General features: G+C 42.0%; 2 protein-coding genes across 2 annotated transcripts; both read left to right on the top strand.

The window, feature by feature from the left end:
• The first annotated feature begins 3883 nt into the window (after positions 1–3883).
• LOC139318925 (C-C motif chemokine 4-like) lies at positions 3884–7348 on the top strand. Its single transcript, XM_070946579.1, has 3 exons — positions 3884–3955; positions 5150–5261; positions 7150–7348. Exons 1-3 carry the CDS (start codon positions 3886–3888, stop codon positions 7259–7261), a joined length of 294 nt encoding a protein of 97 aa, XP_070802680.1. The 5' UTR covers positions 3884–3885; the 3' UTR covers positions 7262–7348.
• A 7409-nt stretch (positions 7349–14757) lies between these two features.
• LOC139318909 (C-C motif chemokine 4-like) lies at positions 14758–17389 on the top strand. The gene is made up of 3 exons (XM_070946578.1): positions 14758–14870; positions 15629–15740; positions 17059–17389. Exons 1-3 carry the CDS (start codon positions 14801–14803, stop codon positions 17171–17173), a joined length of 297 nt encoding a protein of 98 aa, XP_070802679.1. The 5' UTR covers positions 14758–14800; the 3' UTR covers positions 17174–17389.
• The last annotated feature ends 204 nt before the right edge of the window (positions 17390–17593 follow it).

Genomic DNA, 17593 nt, shown 5'->3' with positions numbered 1-17593 from the left:
ATTATATATAGGATATATCACCAGATATGATAGGGAGACAGAAGAAACAATTTGGGTAGATAGAAGTGAGGAAGAATGAAGAAATTTCTTTCAGAAGAAAAGACAGATGTGCAAAAGCCAACCTGTTGCTCAAAATGAAACATCCTAAAATATATTGATTGCTAGTGCCGCCATAATGCAAATAGGGGAAATAGTAGAAACTGATAATCGGCTCTATTTTCCTGGGCTCAAAACTCCACAAAGATGCAGAGACATCACACTACCACCAAGGCCAAGGTCTTCCCTGTTGCAACACATGGCTGTGAAAGCTGAACCATCAGAAAGACTGAGCAAAGAAAAATCAACCCCTTTACACTGGAGGAAATTGTTGACAGTACCTTGGACACCAAGAACAACAAACAGTTTGATACAAGATGAATAAAAACAGATTCTCATTGGAATAATGAAGTTAGATATTTTAGACTCATAATGCATAATCCCTTATGACAGGCATGCTTTAATTGGGTACCTTGACTAAGGGACATTGTAGAAAGAGAGCCATATTAGTCCAAGTTAGTCAAAAACCAGCAAGACACTGGTAGCAACAATGGAAGTGAGCTGTAGTTCACCAAAACTTATGCTTTATAATAGAGTGTGATACTTAAAGAGATGCTATAGATGATTTCTGATTCTAGGTAATTTGGAGTTTGACTTGCTGAGTTAAAGAATCTTATGAATTGTATGACTAAATGAAGGCATGGGTTTCCGTTTTCCAAATGAGATTGCAACATCTTGAGATAATTTTTCTGTAGTGTTCAGAAAAAGAATAGATTAGCGTCTTAGTAAAATTAAATAGGGGAAATTTATTTATTTATTTATTACATGTATTTATATGCCGCCATTCTCCCGAAGGACTCAGGGCGGCGAACACAAGTTAAGAAACAAGTACAATAAAATCCCATTTTAAACCAAATAACTGATTAATAGTAAATAATAAAACCCGGATTCAGAGTCAGCCTATTTGTTTGAACAGCCAAGTCTTCAGGTCCCGACGGAAGGAACGGAGATCAGGAGCTGTCCGGAGCTCAGTAGGTAATTCATTCCAGAGGGTGGGAGCACCCACAGAGAACGCCCTACCCCTGGGCACAGCAAGACAATATTGGCTCACCGTCGGAACCCTGAGGAGAGCAGCCTTATGTGAGCGAACAGGACGGTGAGAGGCAGGCAGGAGAAGGTCCTGCAAATATTCCAGACCTAAGTCATATAGGTGAGAACTAGAACCTTGAAGCGGACCCGGAGAACCACTGGTAACCAGTGCAGCTCACGCAGGAGGGGTGTTATATGGGAGTAACAAGGGGGTCCCGTAACAACCTGTGCGGCTGCATTCTGGATCAGCTGGAGTCCCTGGGTGCATCTCAGGGGCAGGCCCATGTAGAGGGAATTGCAGTAATCCAAGCGGGAAGTAACCAGGGCATGAGTGACTGTGCGAAGGTCATCTCGGTCCAGGAAAGGGTGCAACTGGCGCACCAGGTTAACCTGTGCGAAGGCCCCCCTGGTCACGGCCGTTAGATGGTCTTCTAGGGACAGCCGAGCATCCAGGAGGACACCCAAGTTGCGAGCCTTATCAACGGGCGCAAGTTTTTCCCCATCTATCAAAAGTGATGGGGCTTCTGAAACCCGAGATACCGGCATCCACAGCCACTCAGTCTTAGAGGGATTGAGTTTGAGTCTGTTTCTGCCCATCCAGGCCCGTACCGCCTCCAGGCAACGGGACATCACAGAAAGGGCATCTCTGGGGTGGTCTGGGGTGGAGATGTATAATTGGGTATCATTAGCATATTGATGATATCTCACCCCAAAGCCACGAATGATCTCACCCAGTGGCTTCATATAAATGTTAAAGAGAAGGGGGGAAGAGTACTGACCCCTGAGGCACCCCACAATTTAGGGGCCTCGGGGTGGATCTCTGCCCTCCCGCCCATACAAACTGAAAGCAACCCGAGAGGTAGGAGGAGAACCACTGTAAGACAGTGCGTCCCACCCCCACCCCCAACCCCACAAGTCGCTGCAGTAGGATACCATGGTCGATGGTATCAAAAGCCGCTGAGAGGTAAAGTAGGACCAGGATGGAGGAACAACCACCATCCTGAGCCCGCCAGAGATCATTCACCAGAGCGACCAATGCCGTTTCCATGCTGTGTCCATGTCGGAAGCCCGATTGGTACGGGTCAAGGTATTCCGTTTCCTCCAGGAATTGTGGGAGCTGTTGCGCCACTACAGTCTCAACAACCTTCACGATGAAGTGAAGGTTGGAGACGGGACGATAGTTATTAAGTGAGTCTGGATCCAGGGAAGGCTTCTTGAGGAGAGGTCGAACCACCGCCTCCTTAAGAGAGGCGGGGAAGTTCCCCTCTCTCAACGAAGCGTTGACAATTGCCTGGATCCAGTCTCTAGTCACAAATTACTGCTTAGTCTAGCGAACCATAAGCAAACTGTAAGGACTGAAGTGGCGTGCAGGATCCAAAATGAACCAAATAAAGTGGAGGTTTAGAAAAATATGGACCAGGAAACAAAGAAGCAGCCAGTGCCAGATCCTTTATCGGCATTCTCACTGCCATGTTCTGTCTTGACTATCTTCTTTATTAAACACATGCTACACATTTAACTAGAAAGCAACTACACCTTGTGTAAAGGAAACAAGACACCTGCGGTGTTGAAGTGCTGCCAAACTTTCCTTGCACTGACATCAAATTCCCATATTGCCACATCACTTGATTTTCTCCAAGTAGGTTGAAGTGATCTTACCTACCTCGAGGCAATGCCTAAACAATCTCCTGTTAACAAGGGAGGAATACCAGAATGACTGACTTAAACCTGCTATGTTCAGGCCTGAGATCACGTGGCATATAGTGTGCATCAGGATATTCCGTTAAACATTGGGTTTTGGATTTATTTATGGCTTGTTTGTTTGAGCACAGTATGTTACATCAGCACAATAACTGCATTTTGCGAATCAGAATTTAAGTCTGTGATGTGCGAATGCAGCCAAAGAGGAGAGATTTGTAATGGGATGGGAAGGGTAGGGTAGAGTAGGGTAGGGTAGAGTAGAATATGGAATATGGAATATGGAATATGGAATATGGAATAGGAGTAGAGTAGAGTAGAGTAGAGTAGAGTAGAGTAGAGTAGAGTAGAGAAGAATAGAATAGAATAGAATAGAATAGAATAGAATAGAATAGAATAGAATAGAATAGAATAGAATAGAATATTTTTAAGAGGGTCTTCTAATCCAGCCCCGTATTTAAGCAGGAGACCCTATATAGCAGGGATCTCCAACCTTGGCAACTTTAAGACTTGTGGACTTCAACTCCCAGTTGAAGCAGAGCTGGCTGAGGAACTCTGGGGATTGACATCCACAAGTCTTAAAATTGCCAGGGTTGGAGACCCCTGCTATATACCATTTCAGACAAGTGCGCGATCTCATCAGATAGCATTCCCCCCCCTGCCCCCGGCACATTTAAATTCTCCCCCGGCCTTCCCCCCAGTCCCAGCAATGCCCACCCCAAAATCCCCTCCGAGAACGTGCATGCACGGGATTGCTCAGCCTGGAATGCAAAACGAAGAGAAGCCGCTGCCCCCTGCGCCCCCCCCCCCCCTCGCTTCCCGCGTGAAGGGGAGAGCGACGCTTTCCCAGGACTGCACGAGACGCGAGCACGGACTGGCGACGGTCGGCAGATTTGTCTCATCAAATCCTCAGCCCCGCCCCTTTGCTGAATAAGGTGGAGTTTTCGAAGTGAGCTCATTCTCGGAAACCACCATATAAGCCAAGGGGACCATGGAGACTTCACACGCTTTCCAGGATCTCTCAGCAGCCAACTTCGCTTCTCCTATATACCTTCGGCCACCATGCGCGCTTCCACTCAGACTGCCGCCTCTCTGGCCCTGCTGGTTCTGGTGCTGAGTTCTTCGATTCTAGGTCTGCCTGGGAAAGTCTGGGAAAAAAGGGAGGAGGGGGGGAAGAAAGGGATGAAGAAGGGGTCTGTCGCTTTCCTGTTGAGCCCGAGATGACAGGGTGGAAGAGAAAACCTTGAGTGGGCGGGGAGCGGTTTAACAGATTAGCAGAGTTGGAAGGGATTTTATAGGTCATCTAGTTCAAGGGTCTCCAACAGGCAGGAGACCCTACACCATTTCTCACAAATGGCAGTCCAGTCTTTTCTTGAAAGTCTCAAGCCCCAAACCACTTTTCCTTCTCTTTAAAAACCACAGCTTCTCCCCGCTTCTAAGAAAGGGAAAGTTGTTTGAGAACCTCTTTCTCAAAACAGGCCAGTGGTGGGTTCCTCCCGGTTCTGTCCGGTTCGGCCAAGCCGGTAGCGGTGATAATATGACATCACTGAACCGGTTCTTCCCCACCCACCCACCCACGTTATTCTTACCTTTTATTTGGTCCCACCCCCAAACTATTGCTGCCTCCTGAGTCCCACCTGATGACTAGAGGGAAAAAAACTGTTTAAACTCTTGCCGCCGGGCTTCAAAGGGCCATCCTACAGCTGATCAATGTTAAAAGCAAACAAATGAGTCGGGTCGTAAGTGCGAGGACTGGTCGTAAGTTCAAGGACCTTCCAGAAATGACTGACCAGCTAGCCACACCCACCTAGTCACATGACCTCCAAGCCACACCCATAAAATAAGCCGCGCCCACAGAACCGGTAGTAAAAAAATTTGGAACCCACCCCTGAAACAGGCCCACTGATTTCCTTCCCCCCCTATTTAATGATCAAAGGGTGATTGCAGCTCTTTGGAACTATTGATCAAAGGAGGAAAGACAGGAAAACCTATCTTCAAGTAATTACCATTCATTCAATGATTGTTGGAAGTTACCATGGTGTTGAAGAAAAGGGCTTCTGACCAGACCTTGAAGACTTTCTGATAAGCTTGTTTATGTAAGGAAAGGGGAAAAAAAACCTTTGGAAGCCTTGATGCAGAGTGTCTCTTCCATCATTGCTGAATAATTAGCCCTCTTCTTGCATTTATTCTGGAGTCCCAGGATTCCAGAGGAAAAAAAAAATACCCCAAACAAACGAGTTCTTGACAAGTACAAGCCTTATTGTCTTTTATTGCAGAAATCAAAAATTGTTCTTCCACTTACTTGCGTTTTCATTTCCTCCCATAGCATCTTATCCCCCACTCATCTGCTGCTTCAGCTATTCAAAAAAGATGATTCCACGTAATCTTGTGATTGATTTCTATGAAACAGAAGGCACATGCTCTCAGCCAGCTGTTGTGTAAGTATCAATTCCACAGCAATTTCAGCTGTCGGGCATAGAGCAGGTATAGTGTGTACGGGCTAAAGCATCCTCACTACTTCTTTGTAAATGTACCTACTAGAGCAAGCATAATTAACATAATCCATATGCTGCAGGTGACTTCCAAATTCTCCTGAAATTTGATAATTGACATTTAGAGGCAAAGAGCTGATATATGTGACACCTCTCCTGCATGAGCTGCATTGGCTCCCGGTGGACTTCCGGGTGCGCTTCAAGGTACTGGTTACCACCTTTAAAGCGCTCCATGGCATCGGACCTGGGTATTTGCGGGACCGCCTTCTGCCGTCAATAGCCTCCCACCGGCCAGTACGCTCCCACAGAGAGGGACTCCTCAGGGTGCCGTCAGCTAGGCAGTGTCGGCTGGCGACCCCCAGAGGGAGGGCCTTCTCTGTGGCAGCACCTGCCCTCTGGAACGATTTGCCCCCGGAGATACGGAGGATATCAGATCTCCGGGCTGTTCGCCGTGCCCTAAAAACTTTTCTCTTCCATCAAGCAGGGCTGGCGTGACCCCCCCCCCCCCCCCCCCCGTTTTTGAGATATTAGATTTTTAATTGTTTAATGGGTTTTAGTCGTAAAGTTCTTAAATTTTTGGCCAAAGGGTATAATTCTTTTAAATTTTTAAATTTTTTTGTTGGATGTTTTTTACTTGGCTGTGCACCGCCCTGAGTCCACTAGGAGAAGGGCGGTATACAAATTTAAATTAAATAAATAAATAAAATAAATATTGCTCACTAATATTTTACAATATGAAAAAGGAGAAAGAAAGGGAGTAGCTCTATTACGGTCTTGCAACAAAAACAATGAAGTCTTATTATCAAGTTATTATGTGCATATACTGCTATAACCAACCCCCATTTTTTTTGCCCATAAGCCAATAAAGGGCTAAGCATCTAAAACAAATTTAAATCAATTAAAAGCAATAAATAAAACAAAGTGTTATTCACAGAAGCTAAAAATGTAGCTCAAGAGGGTGTTTTTAAACTTTTTTTCCTGAAAGGGAAAAGAAAGTACACCCCACAACTTAGAAACAATATTAGGAAAATAATTTTCACATAAGCTTTTCTAAATAACCATACATTTTACTGGATGTATGGAATATAGTTCCTACTATTTTGGTAAGGGCAGGAAGAGTATTAAAAAGAGATATAAGACAGTATTATCCAGTGGTCAGTAATAAAACAGATATAACAAGACATTTCTTGCATTGATCTATATTAATACATTAACAGGGTTTGCACATCAGGGAAATCCATACAGTGACATACAAATCCATACAGTGTTAGCTTAGTTTATTTTGAAAAACCAACTAACTGATTTATTTTAAACATGGCTGAAATATACCTGGTTTAGTGCTTTATGTAAATTGATGAGATAGCAAACCTTGGTCTTTTTTTAATTCTGAGAAATATTGCTACATTTTCTAATGCATCATCATCATCATCAATATGGTGCTTTCCAGAAGTAAGTACTTTCAGCAATCAGAATGGCCAGAGTAACCATTATGGTGAAGCATGGGGATTCTGGGAGGTCAAATCAATATAGCTGAGGATCCCAATTTGGGATGGTTGTCCTAATGAAATTATGTAATTTGTAGTATTTCAGGGAGGAAGTCATGTTTTCCAGATTAAAGTTTGAGGATTAGGTGCTTGAAACCATATATGCTACCTTCCATGCTTAGCATAATTGCTGCGTGGAATAATTTAAGGGAAAACAGTTAGGAAATCTTGGAAATTAGAGTTCAGGTGAAGCAGAATGTGTGATAAAAAAAGCCAATGGAAAGCAGTGCAATTGGGGTGATAATAAAATTGGAAGGTATAATTTTTGTTATTCTTATTATTCCCTCCAGGTTCATCACACAGAAAAAACGACAGATGTGTACCGATCCCTCTGAGCAGTGGGTCCAAGATTATATGAATTACTTGAAAGCGAACAGAACAGTGCGCGCAACTGCGACATAATAGAAGAGATGAAAACTGAAGGGCATAAAACAATTGTATACATATTTGCTTAATCAAGCAATTCTCCAGGTGCAACTGCACTTTAAATCTAAGGAAATTATTTTAAAATATTTAAACTATTTTATTTGGGGAATGAATGTTCACTCCTAGTAATTATTTTATTTATGAAAAAAGTGCAAGATAAAGAACTTTGAATATGTTTATGTATTTGAGTGTTGTAATAGACATCAAACCGAAAAAATATTTATGTTAATAAATATTTTTCTATTAATATTTATCTCTAAAGACTTACCGTATTTTCCGGCGTATAAGACGACTGGGCATATAAGACGACCCCCTCATTTTCCTGTTAAAATATAGGGTTTGGGCTATACTCGCCGTATAAGACTACCCCTCTTCCAACGCACACCAAATAAAAATTAAAAAACATCAACTGGCTCACCCACAATGTAAAAGCAGCTGTGCTAGACTCAGCTACAAGCAGGCCCCTGCAACAAGCAGGAACCTCACACAGCCACAAAAAGCCCAAAAAAACAACTTTCACACTTTACACACACACAACACAACACAACACAACACAACACAACTGGCTCACCCACAATGTAAAAGCAGCTGTGCTAGACCCAAAATGGCCCCTGCAACAAGCAGGAACCTCACACAGCCACAAAAAGCCCAAACCCCCAACTTTCACACTTTACACACACAAAATTCCACATACAGCTTTGTGAGATTTTGTGTGTTTGTGTATTTAGAGTGAAACACTACAAAAACACACTAAATCTCAGAAAGCTGCACAAATATTATTTTATTTTATTTTTATTTTTATATGAAAGCTAAATTTAAAACTTCCTAAACTTTAAATGGCTAGGTCTAAAAAAGAACAACTAAAAAAACCCCCAATTAACTATTTTTTTTAAAGATCCCAAAGGGGAAAAAAACTTACCCAATAGAACAGGGGTCTCCAACCTTGGCAACTTTAAGACTTGTAGACTTCAACTCCCAGTATTCCTCAGCCAGCTTTGCTTTGCTGGCTGAGGAATTCTGGGAGTTGAAGTCCACAACTCCCTGCCTGCTTGATTGCAGGCAGGGAGTTGCTTGCTGATGGAATGGATTCAGGCAAGCGAAGGAAGGCAAAGTGAAGCAAGGCAAGCAGCTAAGGTAAGCAAGCTGGAGGGGGAAAACTTTTTTCCTTCTCCCTGGCTCTGGCGATCCCAGCGGAGTTGCCTGATTAGCAGATCGTCAGAGCTTGGATCGTCAGAGCCATTTAAGGCTCGTCAGAACCTTTCGAGCTGGTCTGCCTGGTTACAGGAGAACGACACTTGGCGTATAAGACGACCCCTGACTTTTGAGAAGATTTTCATGTGTTAAAAAGTCGTTTTATACGCCAGAAAATACGGGTATTTCCTTCCACCCTCCTCCACAAATTGTGGGAAAATTCTGCCTGAATACTTTCAAAATCTTAATGCTATATATAAGCTACCACACTCTTTACACGATCACATTCCATTTTAGATCCTGGTTAAATTAATAGCTGTACTTAATAGCTATATTAGTTAATTAATTGAGTACTATTCTGTATGTTCCTAGCATACAACAGCAATAGCAATAGGACTTAGACTTATATACTGCTCCATAGTGCTTTACAGCCCTCTCTAAGTGGTTTACAGAGTCAGCATATTACTCCCAACAATCTCGGTCCTCATTTTACCGACCTCGAAAGGATGGAAGGCTGAGTCAACCTTGAACCGGTCAGGATTGAACTCCAGACTATGGGCAGAGTCAGCTTGCAATACTGCTTTCTAACTACTGTGCTACCATGTTGGTTTTCTGAAGATACACTTTTATTCAAATCAGCTAACTTTACATATAGCATAGAACCTAGGTCATTAGAGTTTGAAAATTATACATATAAATCTGTAAAATGTTTATATAGGTAGTCTGCAACTTAAAATCATTCATTTAGCGACTATTCAGAGTTACAACAGCATTGAAAAAGGTAACTTTCAACCAGGTTCTTGCCTTTATAACCACCGTAGCATCCCCACAATCACATGATCAAAATTCAAGTGCTTAGCAAATGTATTTACCATGATTGTGGCATTCCAGAGTCCTGTTTTACCATTTGCAATCTTCCCAGCCAGCTTCTGACAAAGTCAATAGAGGAAGCCCAATTTGCTTAACATCTATATAATTCACTGAACAATTACAGTTGCTTAGCCTTTCTGTGTTAACCATGACAAAAAAAGGTTGGCCGTGACTCCCTTAATAACAATTTCTGCTCAACAACAAAAATTCTGATCCCAATTGTGGTCACAAGTCAAGGACTATCTGTATCTAGTACTAAGACAAGAGCATTGATATTTAATCAACCAGATATTCTCAAGACCAATTCTCTTGTACAATAGATGATAAAGAACTGAATATGAGAGTTAGGATTTGGGGCTGAGAACGTAGTAACAGATGGGGTTGAATAAACCCTAATAGAAACCCAGTTGCTAGAGTAAACCATGTGGGCCTTTTATTTATTTATTTATTTATTTATTTGCAAGTATTTATATGCCGCCCTTCTCCCGAAAGGACTCAGGGCAGCGAACACAGGTAAAAACAAATAAACAGATAAAAACATACAATAAAAACCCAATTAAAACCAGTTAAGATCGAATGATAATAAATAATAACATCCAAGAATCTAAATCAGCCCATTTGTTGGAATAGCCGTCAGGCCCCGATGGAAGGAACGGAGATCAGGTGCCGCCCGGAGCTCGATGGGTAACTCGTTCCAGAGGGCAGGGGCGCCCACAGAGAACGCCCTATCCCTGGATGTCAGTTATTGTTTTCCCACAATAACCAATGAGGGGGGGACAACCCTTCAAGCAAAAGATGAAGAAAACTTTTTTTCTCATCCTAGCATCTGGTTTAGAGATAGACTCTCTGAACACAAAGGATCCATATAGCCACCAAAGCCAACATTTCCTTATAACAATTCTTGTTTTTGCTTCATGAATTGGCCCACCCTACTCCTTGCAATTTCTCCAAGCCAATGGGTACTTCTGGTACTTTTTATATCTAGAATCTCTGGCTTAACCCTCAGAGAAATTATTACAGATGATTGCCTCACTAACTCATTTGTAATTACTTTAAATTACATTCCCTCTTACCAAGACTTTATCTCTCCATACACTTCTCCAAAGAATTTTGATGCTTTCCCTTACAAAAAGTGTGTTACCATTTTAAAGGCTGATTTTTTCCCCCTGTAGCTTCTTTTGATGTGAAATTCTGCCTTTTGATGTGAAGGACCATCTACAGAACTTAATATTATTCACTGCATTCTTAAATTTGCTGACAGATTAAAAGCAAACCAGGTCCTGGTGATCTGTAAGAAATAGCCTCAAAATGGCTTATGGGGTAACATCTTTGTTATATTAAATCATGTGAAATAAGAGAAGTCGTTGAAAAAGCTTTCGGGTTCTCCAGAGCATCATCAGATGTATGTATTTTAGCTATTTCTATCAATTAATAAAAAACAGAATAACAAAATAAAAGAGTTGGAAGGGACCTTGGAGGTCTTTTAGTCCAATTCTCTGCTCAAACAAGAGATCCGATATCACTTCAGACAAATGGCTGTCCAGCCTCTTCTTAAAAACCTCCAGTGATGGTGCACCCACAATTTCTGAAGGCAAGTTGTTCCACTGGTTAATTGTTCTCAATGTCAGGAAATTTCTCCTTAATTCCAGATTGCTTTTCTCCTTGAGTAGTTTCTGATAATGCCACAAATAAGGGTAACTCTTAAAAGAACAGTAAAATTTTAAGTAGCCTACTACCAATAGGTTCAGAAACAAAGGTTTGGTAAAGTGACTAAAAATCTAAAGGGGGCAGCATATTGCACAGTTGGTACAACTGCAGCGGCTCAGGGGGATAGGGTTAGGAGGCACTGTTTTACAGTGGTTCTCCTCCTGTCTCTCGGGCCGTCTGCAGTCTGTTTGGGCGGGGGGTCAGGGATCCTCCCAGAGGCCTCTCACTTGTGGGGTGCCTCAGGGCTCGGTTCTCTCTCCTCTGCTCTTTAATATCTATATGAAACCGCTGGGTGAGATCATCCGTGGTTTTGGGGTGAGGTATCATCAATATGCTGATGATACCCAGCTTTACATTTCCACCCCTGAACACCCTAGGGATGCCCTTTCCGTGATGTCCCACTGCCTGGAAGCGGTGCGGGTTTGGATGGGGAGGAACAGGCTTGGACTCAACCCTTCCAAGACTGAGTGGTTGTGGATGCCGGCATCCCGGGATCTGGAGGTTCCATCCTTAACGATCGGAGGTGAAACCCTTGCTCCCTCCGATAGGGTCCGCAACTTGGGTGTCCTCCTGGATTCTCGGCTGTCTTTAGATGACATCTGACGGCCGTAACCAGGGGGGCCTTCGCACAGGTCCGTCTTGTGCGCCAGTTGCGTCCGTTCCTAGACCGGGATGCCCTCGCCACGGTCACTCACGCCCTTGTTACCTCTAGGTTGGACTACTGTAACACCCTCTACATGGGGCTGCCCTTGGGATGTGTCTGGAGGCTTCAGCTAGTCCAAAATGCAGCCGTGCGGGTAGTTACGGGGGCGTCTAGATACTCCCGTGTAACACCTCTCCTGCGTGAGCTGCACTGGCTACCGGTGGCACTCCGGATACGTTTCAAGGTGCTGGTGCTCACCTATAAAGCCCTTCGTGGCTTAGGCCCGGGGTACTTGCAGGACCATCTCCAGCCGTTCTCCCATCGTCCTGTGCGCTCTCACAGAGTCGGCCTCCTCAGGGTGCCGTCGGCCAAACAATGTCGGCTGACGACCCCCAGGGGGAGGGCATTCTCTGTGGGAGCCCCGACCCTCTGGAATGGATTGCCCACTGAGCTCAGGACAGCCCCAACCTTCTTTCCTTCCGTCGCAAGCTGAAGATGTGGCTCTTCCGCCCATTAAACTGATCCGTTTGGGGGTATAATTTTAAATCGTTTTTTAATTGGGTTACTGATTTTAATTTGGTATTGTATTGTGATTTGTATTGAAGTTGTCATTTTGTAAGCCGCCTTGAGTCCCTAGGGAGAAAGGCGGCATATAAATCGAAATAAACAAACAAACAAACAAACAAATAAATAAATAAATAAATGTTGCTTCTGGACCCTGACACCCTTCTCCTAAACTGAGGGAATCTGGAACATCTCCTCTTAGCAGAACAGACAAGTTAGCCAGAGTCAACTTGAAGGAGACAGTCCCATAAAAACCTGGTCTGTTGCTTTGTAGGTCTTTATACTTGAACTACCTCAAATTGTATTTGGAAACTTACTGGAAGCCAATGCATCATTCACAGAAAGTATGTTTTGTTGACTTGGTCCGTCCGATGCAAACCATTATATTTTGTACCAACTCCACTTTCTTGGCAGTATTCAAGAGCAGCCCAATATAGAGTGACTTGCAATAACGCAATTATTAAGCAATGATGGCCTCTTGCATAAAAATGGACACAGCTGAGCATTAGCACAATCCTGGGGACAGTTTCCAACTGCTGATCTAAGTGGAGCTGCTGTTTCAGGAGCAAACAAGTTGTAGATTTGCTCTTTGGAGAAAGTGTGTAACCCTCCCCAGAGCCAACCGCCTGTCAAGATTTCATTTTCTTAACTTTTAGCTTCATCTTGTTTGTCCCATCCAGATCCTTGCAGTATCCAATTGATAAGGACATTTGCTGGATCTCCTGTTTGATTCTGGATGTAAATGATTCAGAGTTCTGAAATTTTCTTGGTTCATAGCATTCTTCCTGGTATCTCAATTGTGTGCTGGAGTGTCCCGGGGCAGCACAGCAAACTCACAAACAGCTGAGCTCCATTTATTAAGTAGCAAAATATCCCACAGCATCCCTGTGACTTTGCCTGGGGCATTGCGGCACACAATTTGAGAACTATACATATAACCTATCAGCATGTTGATGACACTTCACCCTGAACCAAGGACGAACTTTCTCAGGAGGTTCATGTAGATGTTAAATAGGTGTGACATATAATGAGAAAAGGAGCAAGAATTTCACTGCTCAACTTCCACCACTAAAATTTGCATATCAAGGAAAGGTAAGTTAAAGATGCTCAAGCAAAGTCTTAACTTAATTACTACAAAGCAGATATTATCTTCAATACTATATTTATTATCTGAAAACAACTTGTAGCAAGTTGTAAAGAATTCTTTCCAGAAATTTTGGGATTGCAACTCCTTAAATTCCAAGCTATGGTAGAAAAGTTTTGAGTAAGTTTTTGGAAGATACCTGGAAGGCAATAGGTTAAGAAGAATAGTTAAGATCGCTTAAGTCAGGGATGTCAATCTGGGGTGTCACATGTAGGTCATGCCCCAGCTCCATGAATGGGAAAAACATTGCAAAAGTCATGTGATGACGATGTGACACAGTGAGTTTGACACCCATGGCTTAAGTGATGACACTAGTTACATCTAAGATTGATGTGACAAAGAAACACACATTTAATCTGGCAATTGAATTAATCTATTTTATTGGCTGAATAAAACACTGAACCATAAATAAACAATTGAGATTTGCTGTAAATCTAAGATGCACATGCATACACACATTAACAAGTTTAAAGCTAAGCTTTGCATTTTGTATACATCAGGATTTTTCAAACTTGGTAACTTTAAGATCTGTGGACCAACTCTCAGAATTCCCCAACAAGGAAATTCTGAGAACTGAAGTTCACATATCTTAAAGTTGCCAAGTTTGGAAAACACTGATATAAATGCATCTGCTTTATGATTCTGAACATGTCCAATAACTAATTACCTATTATATGGACATCTAAAAGCTATATGCATTTCCAGTAAAGTAAGTAAAATACAAAAGTTCCTTATTAAACAGAAAACACAAATGAAACCTTACTGGGATGAAGCAGGATTTCAAACGGGATACATTCAATAAGAAGCTTTTTGTAGGAGCTTTTTATTAGAAGCTGAATTGCCAATCTAGGTGAACAAGATGGATTGTGAATTGAGATGATATGGTTAAATATCTATAGAGATCCTCAGTCATCCAGGTCATGCTTGTCCCATGACAAGCCTAAAAAAGCCAAAGGTGCGCGATCTCATCAGATAGCATCCCCCCCCCCCGGCACATTTAAATTCTCCCCCGGCCTTCCCCCCAGTCCCAGCAATGCCCACCCCAAAATCCCCTCCGAGAACGTGCACGCACGGGATTGCTCAACCTGGAATGCAAAACGAAGAGAAGCCGCTGCGCCCCCCCCCCCCTCACGAGTGAAGGGGAGAGCGACGCTTTCCCAGGATTGCGCAAGTACGGACTGGCGACGGTCGGCAGATTTGTCTCATCAAATCCTCAGCCCCGCCCCTTTGCTGAATAAGGTGGAGTTTTCGAAGTGAGCTCACTCTTGGAATTCCCGACCTTCTCTCCGCCCTCTTAGAAACCACCATATAAGCCAAGGGGACCATGGAGACCTTCACACGCTTTCCAGGATCTCTCAGCAGCCAACCTCGCTTCTCCTATATACCTTCGGCCACCATGCGCGCTTCCACTCAGACTGCCGCCTCTCTGGCCCTGCTGGTTCTGGTGCTGAGTTCTTCGATTCTAGGTCAGTCTGGGCAAGTCTGGGAAAAAAGGGAGGGGGGGGAAAGAAAGGGATGAAGAAGGGGTCTGTCGCTTTCCTGTTGTCCCGAGGTGACAGGGTGGAAGAGAAAACCTTGAGTGGGCGGGGAGCGGATTAGCAGAGTTGGAAGGGACTTTATAGGTCATCTAGTCCAAGGGTCTCCAACAGGCAGGAGACCCTACACCATTTCTTACAAATGGCAGTCCAGTCTTTTCTTGAAAGTCTCAAGCCCCAAACCACTTTTCCTTCTCTTTAAAAACCACAGCTTCTCCCCGCCTCTAAGAAAGGGAAAGTTGTTTGAGAACCTCTTTGTCAAAACAGGCCCACTGATTTCCTTCCCCCCCTGTTTCATGATCAAAGGGTGATTGCAGCTCTTTGGAACTATTGATCAAAGGAGGAGTTCAGGAAAACCTGTCTTCAAGTAATTACCATTCATTCAATGATTGTTGGAAGTTACCATGGTGTTGAAGAAAAGGGCTTCTGACCAGACCTTGAAGACTTTCTGATAAACTTGTTTATGTAAGGAAAGGGGGAAAAAAACCTTTGGAAGCCTTAATGCAGAGTGTCTCTTCCATCATTGCTGAATAATTAGCCCTCTTCTTACATTTATTCTGGAGTCCCAGGATTCCAGAGTAAAAAAAAAAACCCAAATGAGTTCTTGACAAGTACAAGCCTTATTGTCTTTTATTGCAGAAATCAAAAATTGTTCTTCCACTTACTTGCGTTTTCATTTCCTCCCATAGCATCTTATCCCCCAATCTCCTGCTGCTTCAAATATTCAAAAAAGAAGATTCCACGTAATCTTGTGATTGATTTCTATGAAACAAATGGCCAATGCTCTCAGCCAGCTGTTGTGTAAGTATCAATTCCACAGCAATTTCAGCTGTTGGGCATAGAGCAGGTATAGTGTGTACGGGCTAAAGCATCCTCACTACTTCTTTGTAAATGTACCTACTAGAGCAAGGATAATTAACATAATCCATATGCTGCAGGTGACTTCCAAATTCTCCTGAAATTTGATCATTGACGTTTAGAGGCAAAGAGCTGATATATAGAGCTCACTAATATTTTACAATATGAAAAAGGAGAAAGAAAGGGAGTAGCTCTATTACGGTCTTGCAACAAAAACAATGAAGTCTTATTATCAAGTTATTATGTGCATATACTGCTATAACCAACCCCCATTTTTTTTGCCCATAAGCCAATAAAGGGCTAAGCATCTAAAACAAATTTAAATCAATTAAAAGCAATAAATAAAACAAAGTGTTATTCACAGAAGCTAAAAACGTAGCTCAAGAGGGTGTTTTTTAACTTTTTTTCCTGAAAGTGAAAAGAAAGTACACCCCACAACTTAGAAACAATATTAGGAAATTAATTTTCACATAAGCTTTTCTAAATAACCATACATTTTACTGGATGTATGGAATATAGTTCCTACTATTTTGGTAAGGGCAGGAAGAGTATTAAAAAGAGATATAAGACAGTATTATCCAGTGGTCAGTAATAAAACAGATATAACAAGACATTTCTTGCATTGATCTATATTAATATATTAACAGGGTTTGCACCTCAGGGAAATCCATACAGTGACATACAAATCCATACAGTGTTAGCTTAGTTTATTTTGAAAAACCAACTAACTGATTTATTTTAAACATAGCTGAAATATACCTGGTTTAGTGCTTTATGTAAATTGATGAGATAGCAAACCTTGGTCTTTTTTTAATTCTGAGAAATATTGCTACATTTTCTAATGCATCATCATCATCAATATGGTGCTTTCCAGAAGTAAGTACTTTCAGCAATCAGAATGGCCAGAGTAACCATTATGGTGAAGCATGGGGATTCTGGGAGGTCAAATCAATATAGCTGAGGATCCCAATTTGGGATGGTTGTCCTAATGAAATTATGTAATTTGTAGTATTTCAGGGAGGAAGTCATGTTTTCCAGATTAAAGTTTGAGGATTAGGTGCTTGAAACCATATATGCTACCTTCCATGCTTAGCATAATTGCTGCGTGGAATAATTTAAGGGAAAACAGTTAGGAAATCTTGGAAATTAGAGTTCAGGTGAAGCAGAATGTGTGATAAAAAAAGCCAATGGAAAGCAGTGCAATTGGGGTGATAATAAAATTGGAAGGTATAATTTTTGTTATTCTTATTATTCCCTCCAGGTTCATCACACGGAAAAAACTACAGATGTGTACCAATCCCTCTGAACAGTGGGTCCAAGATTATATGAAATACTTGAAAATGAACAGAACAGTGAACGCAACTGCGACATATTAGAAGAGATGAAAACTGAAGGGCATAACACAATTGTATACATACTTGCTTAATCAAGCAATTCTCCAGGTGCAACTGCACTTTAAATCTCAGGAAATTATTTTAAAATATTTAAACTATTTTATATGAGGAATGAATGTTCACTCCTAGTAATTATTTTATTTATGAAAAAAGTGCAAGATAAAGAACTTTGAATATGTTTATGTATTTGAATGTTGTAATAGACATCAAACCGAAAAAATATTTGTGTTAATAAATATTTTTCTATTAATATTATTTATCTCTAAAGACTTATTTCCTTCCACCCTCCTCCACAAATTGTGGGAAAATTCTGCCTGAATACTTTCAAAATCTTAATGCTATATATAAGCTACCATCACATTCCATTTTAGATCCTGGTTAAATTAATAGCTGTACTTAATA

This window comes from Pituophis catenifer, unplaced genomic scaffold, assembly GCF_029215685.1.
Source record: "Pituophis catenifer annectens isolate HBS135680 unplaced genomic scaffold, rPitCat1.0.hap2 SCAF_1, whole genome shotgun sequence".
NCBI classification, from domain to species: domain Eukaryota; kingdom Metazoa; phylum Chordata; class Lepidosauria; order Squamata; family Colubridae; genus Pituophis; species Pituophis catenifer.
The sequence above is the reverse complement of the archived record's forward strand: the minus strand, read 5'-3'. Positions and strand labels throughout refer to the sequence as shown.

Excerpts from the sequence above, each read along its gene's own strand:
- LOC139318925 (XM_070946579.1), top strand. The coding sequence starts at position 3,886 with ATGCGCGCTTCCACTCAGACTGCCGCCTCTCTGGCCCTGCTGGTTCTG. Across the intron at positions 3,956-5,149 it reads GCTGAGTTCTTCGATTCTAG|CATCTTATCCCCCACTCATC; the intron begins GTCTGCCTGGGA and ends TTCCTCCCATAG. Across the intron at positions 5,262-7,149 it reads TGCTCTCAGCCAGCTGTTGT|GTTCATCACACAGAAAAAAC; the intron begins GTAAGTATCAAT and ends TATTCCCTCCAG.
- LOC139318909 (XM_070946578.1), top strand. The coding sequence starts at position 14,801 with ATGCGCGCTTCCACTCAGACTGCCGCCTCTCTGGCCCTGCTGGTTCTG. Across the intron at positions 14,871-15,628 it reads GCTGAGTTCTTCGATTCTAG|CATCTTATCCCCCAATCTCC; the intron begins GTCAGTCTGGGC and ends TTCCTCCCATAG. Across the intron at positions 15,741-17,058 it reads TGCTCTCAGCCAGCTGTTGT|GTTCATCACACGGAAAAAAC; the intron begins GTAAGTATCAAT and ends TATTCCCTCCAG.